This window comes from Trachinotus anak, unplaced genomic scaffold (genome assembly GCF_046630095.1).
Source record: "Trachinotus anak isolate AG129_WGS33_773 ecotype Australia unplaced genomic scaffold, CSIRO_AGI_Tana_v1 ptg000008l, whole genome shotgun sequence".
NCBI classification, from domain to species: Eukaryota; Metazoa; Chordata; class Actinopteri; order Carangiformes; family Carangidae; genus Trachinotus; species Trachinotus anak.
The window spans coordinates 27252882-27267249 of NW_027273859.1; the positions used below are offsets into that span (position 1 = coordinate 27252882).

General features: G+C 39.4%; 1 protein-coding gene across 1 annotated transcript in view; it reads right to left on the minus strand.

The window, feature by feature from the left end:
* Positions 1–1415: 1415 nt before the first annotated feature.
* Positions 1416–14368, minus strand: part of ppil2 (peptidylprolyl isomerase (cyclophilin)-like 2) — a 29774-nt gene continuing 16821 nt past the window's right edge. The window contains exons 15-20 of the mRNA XM_071483918.1: positions 9359–9476; positions 8744–8800; positions 6127–6199; positions 5475–5537; positions 4272–4414; positions 1416–1670 (exon numbers count right to left, since the gene is read on the minus strand). Coding sequence (XP_071340019.1) covers positions 1565–1670; positions 4272–4414; positions 5475–5537; positions 6127–6199; positions 8744–8800; positions 9359–9476 — 560 coding nt within the window. The 3' untranslated portion in view covers positions 1416–1564. The remainder of the gene's footprint in view (positions 1671–4271; positions 4415–5474; positions 5538–6126; positions 6200–8743; positions 8801–9358; positions 9477–14368) is intronic.

Consider the following 14368-nt stretch of genomic DNA (forward strand, 5'->3'; position numbering starts at 1 on the left):
GCTTTATTTTATTTTTTATTTTTTTTTAAGGTAAGTGATGGTTTTCAAGGAACAAGAGGTTGTTTGATGTGTCATGTCCATAGGGGCAATTTAAGAAATTAGAAACTCCACATGGCAACAAATGCAGTTCAGTGTCCTCTTCCTATGGATGTGTCGGCAGGGTTGGGTTCTGGATCGTTCAGCTCTGACCCCGACAATGATCTTACACAGTCTAAATCTGAATGTATTAAAACAGACTGACCACCCGAATGTTTGTCTGTAAAGGTCGGTTTTGTTTGTTGATTGAAACAAGATGAACGAGAACAGTTTTAGCTGTTTACGTGCTGTGTGTCCCGTCAGAAACCCAAAGACAGTGAGTCTTCACCTTTTCTGGATCACTGCATTATTTCTATGTTATGAAAATAATGGCAGTATAACATAACATTTGGAAATTCCTGAAAGTCACAGGAACAGAAACTGCCATCACAGAGGATGTGAGTAGATTTTTTTTTTTTTTTTTAAGACATTGATGTCAGTTAAATACAGACATTACTATAAATTTGAAAGCAACAAGAGCATAATCAATGCAACAATCACACCCTTCACTGCATGCCACAGTCAATGACAACAATAGCATCGTTTTTCATTGTTGTTCTTTGAAACTGGAAAATTGAAAACATTTTCAGATGATTGTCACATTTTTCAAAGCTAAGTGATGCTGAATGAAAGTGAAGAATACAAACATTCAAGAATATGTCTTTTGTGTCGGTAAAACAATCGAACTCCAAAGTGGTCCTCAGAAAAACATTTAATTTTTTTAATTTTTTAAAATCAATTCAGAGTTGCAAAGATTTTTGAGAAGGAACAGTCAGTAAGGGTTTACGTCAGGTGGGGAGAATCAGTGTGTGTCCTAAAATAACCAGACGACCCCTGTGGACATAAAGTGACCACTCTTGAGATTAATTTTTCATGTGTGAGCCACCTTGACGTGGATAAAATCTATAGCTCAAGCTGCTGAAGTGGCGTGTGAAAGGATTATGGAAACCGTGACAAGCACATCTATTAAAACACTTGGGAGCTGAGCCGAAGTGGCCGGCTCAGAGCTGCATGTCATCATTATTTACCAGAAAATAAACCCCTCCATCCTGAAGCCTCAGAGTTTATCACGTTCACAAATTCTGATTTGATCAAACATCGATGACAATGCCCAAGACCAAAGCTATCAATCAGATGGTTTTAGCCCAAATATTGATTAGACTGTCTTGGATGATGAAGATAAGATTAATTACTTCTTACACTGAGTAGTGTTTCCTCTGAAGTGCTAAAATCTTTCTACTGCTGCTTCACGGCACCAAAACTTTGTCAATACGTGGTCACAAAATCAATAGTCACACAGGGTCTTTGAAGAGGGTGTGCCAAATGAAAATATCACACTGTCTTTGAAAAAAGTAGCTTTAATGTACAGTTTCACAAGACACCATAACTACTGAGAGACGATGAACAATACAAAAATGAAAAAATGAAATTAATTTTGCCTGCACTTAACCTGACTGGTAAAAATACACAGCAGCTGGATCTGTCGGCGCTACCAGGAGCTGAAGTCTCCGAAGCTGGTCTTTCCTTTGGACTTCTTGGCCGCCGCTGCGCCGCTGGTGGACGGTCCGCTTTCATCTTCAGCAGCCGAGCGTTTTCTGAAAGAGGAGAACCAGAGCATCAACACACGAGGACCTCCGTAATCAGCTGTTTCCTCACAGGCGCGTGGGTCTTGTTTCTTGTAGATTGTGGGTCTCTCTGATCTGTTTTAGTGTTTTTCTGAATTTTTATGTTGTATATTTGTGAACACAGAGTAACTCAGCCTCTCAGGTTTTTTTCTTTTCCTATTAAAAGTAAAAACAAAATTTCATGGATGATTGTACATGACAGTTTTTGTTTTCACTTTGACCAGACATGAACTGGAACCCCTCCCTCACCTGACGAGATGAACGCATGACCTTTATTAGATCTTCTTATGAATTCCAGCAACTAATTATTTTTGTCAGTATTGATTAATCCAATGATAATTATGCCAATGAATCGCTTGGTCTATAAAATGTCAGAAAACTGTACAAAAATGGCCGTTTCCTAAAGTCAAATGAGAAGTCTTCAAGTGTCTTGTTTTGTGTGAGGAAATCCACAACTTAATAATATTCATTTTACAAAATATAAGAATATGATGAACTAATCACTGCAACTCGACTGTCCTTCATATTCTAATCATAACAAAGACAAGTATTAAAGCATTTAGCAGCCAAAGAGCCTGATACTTCCCTCAGGAGGTGGTGGAGACCAAACCAGAGCTAAAAGGTGAGTGAATATTTTGATTTACATTCACTAAGTGATCAGAAGCACAACTCAAAATAAATGATTTTAAATTGCTCAGTATCTGCTGGACGTGTAAATAGGCAACTGTTTGCAAACAAGTTCTCCACATCAACCTAAAGATGAAGAAGGAATAAAGATTGACTGTATCTGATACTGTGTGTTAACAAAACGCTACATGTGAAGAGACAGTCTAATCACACAATAAGGTGACAAACAATATAAAGATATAAATTACAAAATATTAACATCATCGAAAATTTACATCACTTCAAGGATTAGATCTTAACATTGTGGAAACAACTGTCTGGCTTGGCAGAACAATCGCAGCACCTCTGTTCATCCCAACCATGGTGTGATCCATAATTTTCTTTGAACGTATCCAAATTCCAAAATATTTCTGGATCTTTAGCCGCTACGTTATTTACTGGCCACTCGTTTACCCTGGCTCTGTACTGCTTGGTGCTGAGGAGGTAGCGAGTTGTTATCAGTAAACAGCTCAATGTGCCTCTGGCAAAAAAAATTTATAAATAATAATAATAATGAAAAAAAAAAATCAAACCAGTGAGCTAAATGGGGCTAAAATATGTTTGATTGATTAAATGTCAAATCCAGGAATATCAACTGATGCAAAACATAAAATATTTTACAAAAAAATATTCTCTACTCAAACTTTAAAGCCAGAAACAAGAGTTCAAAGTACTGTAATTATTATTAATTATATCAGTTCAGAGCTCATTTCTACACATGAACAAAACACATTTCCTGCATTTCAAGCTAAAAGGCTAAATTTGTGTATTTCACATCAGTCCATCTGAATTGTTCTCAATAAACAGACATTTTGCCACGGCTGAAATCTTCAAAGGACCATTAATTAATTAATTAATATACATATATATTAATTAACTAATAATTTAGTTAATGCACCTTAATTGTGAATAATTAAAGTAATTTCAATTTTTCTACAAATGTTACAGTAGAACATTGTGTAAAGTAAACTTATCATTTCATTTCACTTTCCTGAACAGACTCTACTTTGAAAGAAACCTCAGGTAAAAGTTTGACTTTGGCACAAATAAATTCTACCATGAAACAATAAACCACCATAAAAACCTTACAGGGCTGAATTTAAGAGGACGACAGGACAAGAATCTAATGCTAATGTTTTGATCTCTTTATTATGTTTGATATTCAATGTTTTGACCATGCTGAGACATAAACATCAGAATCAGAATCAGAATCAGAATCAGAATCAGTTTTATTGCCAAGTATGTTTTCACATACAAGGATTTTTTTCTGGTGATTGGTGCAATTGATCAGCAACAGTGGGGCTCTCTAGGCTTGTTGATGAGGCTAATAGCAGATGGGAAGAAGCTATTTTTGTGGCGAGAGGTTTTGGTCCTGAAGGACCGCAGCCTACTGCCAGAGGGGAGTGTCTCAAAGAGTTTGTGTCCAGGGTGGGAGGAGTCAGCTACAATCTTCCCTGCACGCCTCAGAGTCATGAAACTAAAAAGAAATATGCTGTAATATCACAAAATACAACACAATGTACATAAACTCAGCTGAAATATGCTCTGCATAATAAACCCGAATTATTCCCTTGGGGGAGAAGGGTAATCTTCTCTATAATTGGCATTTTGCACATGATGTCTCTACTCATTTTGTGCTGCTGTGTAATAATGTTTTATCTTCCATTCATTATTATATTGTTTCTCAGGTCACATTTTATATAGTTTGTGTGGAGGTCAGACAAACTTTTTTATCCAAATTCTGCCAACAGAGCAGAATAAATATTCTTGAACTTCAGGTTTGTGCATATGCAGCTTTTATATACGTCACAGTGATGCCCTCGGATGAGTCAGTTCGACTTAAAAAGCAGAGGGAAGAGTGCCGTTTGTTGAATGGCAAATTAGAGTGTGTGTGTGTGCTCTTACACTGTGGCCGGGTTGATGTATTTCCCCACACCTTCTTTGAAGGTCTTGGGTGCCTGCTCCTCCTTGGCTTTCTTCAGGGTGGCGCTGGCCTGCTGTCTCTCCTCCTCCTGCTTCTGCAGCTCGCTCTCTCGCTCGGCTGCGATCTGACAAACACAAATCAGGTAAATCCTGAGTAGCACGTCAGATCAGAGGACACAGAGACACTGCTCATCGTGCAGGACTTCAACAGTTATTCCTGTGTTGAAACTTTTTTTTTTTTTTTTTTATACCTTTATTATAGACAAGTGGAGACTAACAGGAAAGGGGGTAGAGAGAGGGGAATGACATGCAGGAAAGTGTCGGACCGGTCGGGAGTCGAACCGGTGACTGCCTGCTAAGAGCGTCTTGTGCTCAACGTGGTACGCGCCCTAACCACTCGACTACCGGGCCGCACCCCCTGTGTTGAAACTTTCACCACACGTCCCATGTTTCAAACGTGGGTGGGGCCACAAGCTCCAGGTGGGGTGTCCTCGTAAGACATTGGACAAAAACTATTCGATTAATTGCTTAGTCGACCAACAGATAATCAATTAATTAATCTGCAACTATTGTGATAATCCATTAATTGCTGAGGTGGTTTTCCACACAGAAATACTAAACCATCCCTAGTTCCAACTTATTTGATGATTTGCTGTTTTTCTTTTACTCTGAAGTGGAGACAGAGACATAAATACAGTCACACTCTCTGTTGTCTTTGCTCTGTCACTGAAACTTGAATTACTGCCTCGTGGTTGAACGCCTTGGCCAACCTGCCAAGTTGCAGGAAATATGGTCACAATCTTTGCTTCCTGGGTTACAACATTGAATAACGGCCAGAAGTGTTTTTACAGAACATTACATGTCACAGTGAAGTTGACCTTTGACCATTTGGATATAAAATCATAACTTCATTATTTTATCCTGTATGATATCTTGAATTACAGCCAAAAGTGTGCTTTGTGAGGTCACAGTGACCTTTGACCACCAGATTCTAAATCAGCTCATCAGTGAGTCCAAGTGAACATTTGTACCAAGTTTGAAGAAACTGTCTCGAGGCGTTACTGAGAAATGGACGTACAGCCTGAAGTCGTGACGCCTCCAGCCCCAACACATGGAACACGTGGAATCTTGTGTGGAAAATAAAGTCAGTATTGTTCATGTGTACAAAGAGAGAGAGATACAAACCTGAGCATCAGCCTCTTCATACGGGTCCACGAACACAGTCGTACTGATGATCTTGATCTCTGACTGTAAAACAAACAGGAAAATGTGGGAGAGGAACTAAATATTGTGTCCATAAACGTTCACCATTAAACGATCTGTAAATTATCTAAAGTATTAAACGTATACTATTGAATATAAATCTCTAAAATACCTGGAAATTAATGATCACATTCCTGGTCACTGGTTGGAAGTAAAGTCATTTTGAATAACAAACTCCTTCAAAAACACAATTCATGTTTTTTTTTGTGAAGAAAAGGAGATTTTGGAGTGAACATAAACTTTTTATGTTTTTTTTTTTTTTTTTTACATCTTGTCTCTATTGAATAGAATGGCAAAACAGTTGTGCCTCACAAAGATTAATTTAGTCCATCACTGGCTTTTCTAACCCACCTCTCACTGGGCCCAGCTTCATTTCCCGTCTTAGCACCTGATCTTTAGATGATCCATGTAAAGGTCAAAAAACTGTCACGGCTCTACAGCTGAGCCGTGTACTCCTCATCTCCTTTTATGTTTTTGATCTTGGAACTTAAACTAACGCCGCAGTTGCACTCAGTTATTTGCCCAGCTGCATATTAAGGGTGTAAAATGCAATTACATTTAAGCCAGTTCCTACCTTTGGTTTGTCTGTTTTGGGATCACTCTCCACATTCTCCATGGCTGTGAGTGTCTCAAATCCACCAACAACCCTGCAAAAAAGCAAACAAAATAAAAAACCTTTATTTATTGCCGTGATAAGTCCTCTATATCTCTAGATAAGAGCAAGACAAACCTGGGTCCCCCACACGTCGCTTTGATCTTCAATAGGGAAGATTTAATTTATTTAATTTATGTATTTAAGCCTTGAGAATCATTGAAGTTTCACTCATTTGCAATGATGTCGAGAAAATACACAAAGTTACATTTCAAAAAAGACAATACTGAAAGCACTGGCACACTGAATCCTTTTAAATCCCTTATCTCATGAAGTAGTTTTAATCATTTTCAGGTGATAAAACTAAAATGTCAACTATATTAAGATGCAACCCCCTCCCCCCCAAAAAAAAAAAAAAAAAAAGATGCTGTGAGACGGAGGGTGAACCAGAACAGTACAGTTGTAGCCGGACGACTAAACAATGAAACTTGCTATAAAGCTGCAGATTCAGAGGAAAACTCTCTGTAGGTTCATCACTACCAGAGACACATTTCACACTGTCACATTGTTTTTATGTTAATAATATAAATACATTGACACAAGACACCTAGTTGTTTAGAGATCAAACGAGCACCTTAAACTTAACAAGGTCATATAAGATGTTGCACTGCTTGGCGATCAGAACAAATCTGTGTATTACCATCTCAAGCTATAATGTTTTACTTGTCATATAATAAGTATATAATTTAACAGCTGAGGGATTTTGCAGAACTCATTTTGTTCCTCAGACAACAGTGAACATGAGTTTTATAGTGTTTCTTATCAGTACATTGGCTTCCTGGTGTAAACACAGCAGAGAAAAGAACCGCTGCAAATAAATAGTCTTAGAGACGCTGAAGGCCAGGAGGTGATCCGTTAGCAACTCCCCTGGTGCAGAGCACTTAGAGAAGTCGCTCTCACTTTGCTCTTTAAACTGCAAACTCTTAGTCCAGCTGCTCCTGTGGGGGCCCTTTGTTACCATGTGTAGAGTGAGAAGCACACACATATAAACACACCAACACTACACTCAACAGCTAGCAGGGGGTCTTCCACATGTTCAGACGGGCTCCCACACATGAGGACTCGCTGACAAAAATATCAGGTTACCTACAAGTGCAAAACTGGTGTCCTAAACACATTTTTCATGCAAAGAATCGTCCAATAAATTTGCCTCTAACAGGACATGCTGATCAGGAAACAGCACACTCAACAGTTCTCTCTCTCTTACATTGAAAGAAAAAGAAGGCCGGTAATCAAGTACCATCGGAAAGGTCAAGGCTTTACATGGGATTTCTTTAGGAGGCCTCTGTCTGAACACCAGTAACCAGATATTCGATCCCAGAAATGAGGCAGGTTCGATGTGCGAACAAGCCTCAGAGTGTTTTTGGCAGTTTGAAAAGTGGGATTGGTGGTGGATGGTTCACCACAGTGGCTTTGAGATTTACAGTGCCTCTGACCACAAACTAAAACATCTCTATGTCCTATCTCTCCTCCCTCATATCCTGTTGCTTCTATTATCAATTATCTAATAAAAAAGCATCAAGTCGCCTCCAAAAATACAAGAATCAGGCAGTTTAGATTATCAAAAGTTTGACAATACACAAAAAAATACAAATGCTGAGGCAATTAGTTAAAGTAAAAATGCAGAACATTTGCTGGTTTCAGCTTCTTAAATAGAGGGTTTGCTGCTTTTCTCTGTTTTGTGTGAATCTAAATGAACGTATTTGTGTTCTTGACACTTGGTCGGACAAAACAAGAACATGGGCAACAAGTGATTTGGGCATTTTTCACAATTTTCTGATATTTTATCGACTGAATGTTTTATTCGTTATAAAAACAAAATTACTGATACGTTGATCAATAATGGAAATGTAGCGGCCTTAAAGCTTGAAGCAGATCCTCCCCAAGACCTCTGGTCCTGACAGAGCATTTAAAATTACAGCCACAGTCAAACTACTTGACCTTAACAACCAGCCAAAGGCCTGTCTCACGTTTACATTTAGGAAAACCTTCCTCTCACATTATGTGCACATCAGGTTAAGGACTCACAACTCGTTCCAATTAAATGTGCAGCGGCTGCAGCGTGGAGAGGAGGAAAAGCTGAACACTGGGTTAAAGCAGAAGCTTTTTAAGTGTGTTGGCTATGAGAAGAATCAGTCAATTGAAAGCAGCTTATTTTTAGACCACAAGTGCGTTTTAGTCTATGAAGACAACCACTTAAGATCATGCGAGGGAGGGAAAGGGAGAGAGAGAAAAAGAGACATCGGTTCAGATTCAGCATCTACTAAATTTTTCACTGCTTTTTGCCAGGAGTCAGACGGGAAGTCACAACACTGTTTGCACTGTCTGGAGCTCCAAATGAACCAAAAATGTATTAAAGAATAATATGAGAGGATGAAACAGAGAGAACAAGAGGGAGGACGATAAAGAGGCAAGAATCTGTCAGGACTGTCACCTTTAAAAGGCACCTCACCGCTTCAGCTGCTAAATTACACAAAAACACTGCCACAAAGCCGCAGCAGAGTCAATTAAAAAAAATGAAAAATGAATAAATGTTTACCTTCCAAACACTGTGTGCTTTCTGTCGAGGTAGGTGCACGACCGGAAGGTGATGAAGCTGAGAGAAAACAGAACAGAAAAAAAGTGGGGTTCAGTAAATAAACCTTCAAACACCATCATAAACAGCACACTTATGTGTTTTTCTAACACACACACACACACACACACACACACACACACACACACACACACACACACACACACACTTTCTTCCTCATTTACAGAAAATGTTTATATGCTTCTGTCTATTTATAAGTGGCCTGTCTTTAACATTATAAAGTAGTAATAAACAGATTTATGTACTGTCCAAAAAAATCATTTTACTACAACTATGTTATTATTTTAAAAAGCAAAAGAAAATCTCTAATTACATTTTCAGCTTTATTGATATTAATTAACTAATCAAAAATAAAGTGCTTAGGTGTTTTACAGTGTGTAAAATGATTGTCTGAACATTTCAGATGCGACTTTGACGGCATTAAACGCTTCTTGTTTTTTTCATCTTTGAGGCCTCAGCAAAGAAATCGAAACAAGGAAGAGACAGAAAAAAAACAACATAATCCACTGTTGACTGACTCTCTAGAACAAAGTTCAAAGTTTAGGAAACATTTCTTACAACTGAGACTTGTTGGTGTTTGGACCAGAGTTTGCCATGCTGAGAACCCCCCGGCCTGTGTGGGAAAGGTTGGGCCGAAACTCATCCTTGAAAGGTTTTCCCCAGAACGACTCCCCTCCTGGGATTGGAGGAAGTGGGTGAGGGAGGAGGGAAAGACACAAAGTGATGAAGACAGAGAGAGAGGAAAGTGGAGACAGACCACAGAGAGTAAAGAGGGAGAGAGAGTGAGAGAGGGAGAGAGAGTGAGAGAGAGAGGGGAGAAATCATTCATTAGCGCTGCAGTTAATACAGTTGACAGACATTGCAACATCCTCAGAAAAATGAAGTTTCTCAGTCAATTCCCCATTTTTGCCAGAGTGTCCTTCTTTCTGTGGCGTTCCAGCACCTCTCTCCTCCAATCAGCTGTGAAACTGTGAGTGTGATGCAGTAATGGGGATATTTTTGCTAAGATTTGCAGATGGAGACATAATGTGCTTCTGTGGGTAAAGCTCAAATATTTGCTCAGACTATAGACCTTTTTCACGGGAGACATTTTGACAGGTCATAACAGTCAGTGTCAGCGTCCCCGTACATTCGAGTAGAGGCTTTTCCATCAGTTGGTTCTCTCTTGAAGGGGAAGAAATTACTTGAAAAGTGAAGAGCAATAAGTCAGACCACATTTTCAGTATGATGTACGGTGTAGGGTTCACTGTTTGAGACACTTCAAAAATATGGCGCTTTCTTACTGATTCTCTGCGGGAAAACTTTTGAAACAACTGTGGATTCAAGTTAAACCTTTTTTCAGGCAGATTTTCTCGATAAAAACTGAATGACTGTCTTCATTAAAGGCACCTGTGAAGTTTTCCATCACTTGTGGCACTAAAGCTTCAGGTTTTGATGAGTGGGTCCCCATTTTGTTGGCATCTAGTTAGTGCAAAGACAAGGATGCACTGTATTTGCATGGATACATGGGAGATAAAATACACATTCAGTCGATGGCCAGGAGGCAGTAAAGCAAATATATAGAGGATGAAAGACATTCAACATGAAGAAAATGGCAACAAAGAGATGAGATAAGGTGTTGAGGATGATGTCTGCTGGACTGTCAATGTCCGCTAATGTTAGGCTTATATGGGTTAGGGTTATAGCTACTCTTGCTATTCTAGTAATACAACAAGAAACAAAAACACCAGCAAAGAAAATGAAAAAAGTAGCTGCTATAAACAATGTAGGTTTCAAACTTTTCAAAAAGCAAATGTTTCCGAAAGGAATTGTAATGGACATGTTTGTTAGGCCTCAAGGATACATACAATCCATTCTGCATGTATGAACAAAAATGTACTAGTTAAGAAGAAATGTACATTTTTTGGACAGATTTAAACAGCTTTGAAATAATTATGTTGCTGGACTGCAATGAGGAAATCATTATGTTGGTCCTTTCAGGCAGCAATTCACTGTTAATCTGTCATTTCCTTGCACCATCTGGAATTTAATGTATGTAAACAAAAATCAGGACACTTTGGGGGGTAAAATTGATAAGACTGAGTTCATATAGTGTTTAGTTTCCAGCTCCACAATTCACAATGTGATATTTTTAAATTGTGGAATATCATAATCCTCTTAGTTTGTACTGCTAATGCATTTAGTTTGCATGAAAACAACCAGCTCTACCAGGACCACTTATTCAAATTATTGCTCCATTAGACACAAACATCATGTGTTTTCAAAGGAAGCAAAAGACCTGTTCGCCCTTCAACATGGACACATGTTGAGAGCCTTCAGCTGTGAGTCATTATTTAGACTGACTTCATCATTAAGAATCATCATGATGAGTATACAGGAATATGCACTGCAGGAGATTATTGGCTCACAACAGGAGGAGAGGCTCTGTTGCCCCGAGGTGAGTTTCACTGTCCCGCGTCCTGCCAGCTGGTGTAAATGCATGAAACTGTGTGAGCATATATAGATGTATATTTTACTGCTGCAGGGATCAGCTCTGATATCATCCAAATCCAAATGAATGCATAAATAATCCACTCGAATGCATTATTCTCCACGATTTAGAGACCCACATCCAATCCCACATTACTATTATTTCTCAGTGGGATATTACGCATGATGATATGGTAATATATTACACCTGTTCAACTTCTCGTTAACGCAAATATCAAAACAGCCAATCACATGGCAGCCACTCAATGCATTTAGGTTTTTAGACATGGTCTAGACCACCTGCTGAAGTTCAATCCGAGCATCAGAACAGGGAGGAAAGGTGATTTAAGTGACTTTGAAGGTGGTTGTTGGTGCCAGACAGGCTGGTCTGAGTATTTCAGAAGCTGTTGATCTACTGGGATTTTCCCGCACAACCATCTCTAGGGTTTACAGAGAATGGTCCAAAAGAGAGAAAATATCCAGTAAGCAGCAGTTCTCTGGGAGAAAATGCCTTGTTGACGCCAGAGGTTAGAGGACAATGACTAGACTGCTTCTAGCTGATAGGAAGGCAACAGTAAATCAAATAACCACTCGTTACAACCAAGGTCTGCAGAAAAGCATCTCTGAACGCACAACACATCGAGCCTTGAGGCAGATGGGCTACAGCAGCAGAAGACCACACCGGGTGCCACTCCTGTCAGCTGAGAACAGGAAACTGAGTCTACAGTTCACACAAACTCACCAAGACAATAGAAGATTGGAAAAACGTTGCCTGGTCTAATGCGTCTCGATTTCTGCTGCAACATTCAGATGTAGGGTCAGAATTTAGCATCAACAACTTGAAAGCATGGATCCATCTTGCCTTGTGTCAACAGGTCAGGCTGGTGGTGGTGGTGTAAGGGTGTGAGGGATATTTCTTTGGCACACTTTGGACCCTTTAGTACCAACTGAGCACCATTTAAATGCCAGAGCCAACCTGAGTATTGTTGCTGACCATGTCCATCCTTTTATGACCACAGTGAACCATCTTCTGATGCTGCTTCCAACAGGATAACGCTCCATGTCACAAAGCTCAAATCATCTAAAACTGGTTTCTTGAACATGACAATGAGTTCACTGGACTCAAATAGCCTCCACAGCCACCAGATCTCATCCAATAGTGCACCTTAGGGATGTGGCAGAACGGGAGATTCACATCATGGATGTGACAAATCTGCAGCAACTGCTTGATGCTATCATGTCAATATGGACCAAAATCTCTGAGGAATGTTTCGGGCATCTTGTTGAATCTGTACCACGAAGAATTAAAGCAGTTCTGAAGGCAAGAGGAGTCCAACCCAGTAACAGCAATAAAGTGGCCGGTGGGTGTTTATAAACAAACATTTATTTAAAAGTAAAAGTTCTCCTTTTCTGGTCAAATGAAAATGGCAACAGGTATTTCCACAACATCCTGAACAAAGGCTGACATTTCCATTCAGAATAAAATTCTAAATGCCACTGCTATTTCCCAAATAAGAACCATTTAAAAGCTCATAATAATGTTTGGCTGCTACCATTTAAATAATAAATAGTCCAAACACAGTCTAAATTAGTCTAAATTATGTCTGATGAAAAATGAAGCTTACAATAAGTTCACATTTCTGAGAATGTAAATTTCCTTAAACATCATATATAGAGAGTATATACACAAGTCTTGTATGGTACATGTATGTGTGCGTTTACGCTGGAGTGTGATGCACACCAGCAACCAATCAGCTCTTCAGAGGCTTTGTGCATACGTCAACTTCCCCCAGTGACATTTTTGCATAATTTATCAACCCGCTGACATTTTACCTCAGAATGACTAGATCGTAAGTGAAGGGAGAGCGAGAGAGAGGAGGGTGAAGGGAGACATTCATTCTCACCAAACTGTTACCCAATAAATCAAACTGCATTCCCCTGATTTACATCAATAGCACAACTTCAAACTTCAACCTACTGAACAGGAAAATGAAAATTTACTCCGCTGACTGACGGCACACAGCTGTGAGGCATCTCTACTAATGAACCCAACGGTCAAACTAATCTGGCCATTTCAAAAATACATGAGCATGTGTTTTTCATTTCATATCTGAAATATGTGTCTGAGATTTCATTTAAAAGTCAATGTTTAAAACATTTCTTTCTCCAAAGCATCTTCTTCTGAAGGATTTTAGATAAATGAGGCTCTTCTGAACTCGGGAAATTGTAAACGCTACAGTGAGCAGTGAGCAGGATGTGTCCTTTCCAATTTATGTGCAGGCGATGAAGGACAGGAGTTCACTCCAAATGAGTCGGGAGCTTTCGTTGGATTTTCTTGACACTTAAATCTCAAGTTTCAAGAAAGTATCATATCAAGCTTCAATATCTTATTTTGCTATCATCACCGCTCCCTCCTTCAAGAGCAGTCAAAACACTGATTGTCCCCAAAAATACATGATCACTTTTTCCCAGTGTTCCTGCTTGTTGTCTTTATGTAGATCAATAACTGTGAGCTCTTCAAAAAGCATAACAGCAAAGGGAGATTAAATTTGTCGGCCATGCTTGGGTTCACACAAGCTTTAGAGCAGATACGTCAACATTCATGTCAACATCCTTCATGGTGTACAAATTACATGTCAAAACCCACAGTAGTGTGTGTTTTCGTGGCTGCACTAGGGAGAAATCACCTTTAAAAAAAAAAAACAGTTGAGGGTCTGTTCAGGATCTGCGTTCACACGCTCCCCGGTCCAGGTGATGAGGAGAATTTTACCCACAGGCCAGGAATTCTGCACCTTCATAAATCTGTCATGGTGGATGCATTTTGCGTAGAAACGCCCACAGACACAAAGCACACTTTGTACTGCAAACTCCAACCGCAGCGCAGACGGCATGAAGGCAGGAAATTAAATGTATGAGGCCTCACAGTCAATTCAATTTGGCTGCCTTTTAAACTGGCTTTTAAAAACAGGAAAATTACACCAAATGCTGGTTGACTGGTTGTTCACCACACCCCCATTCTGTACCCTACACTCAGCCCTTCTATCCACATAATCTCTCAGACTTGTGTGTGTGTGTGTGTGTCTCTTCTGTACTCCCATG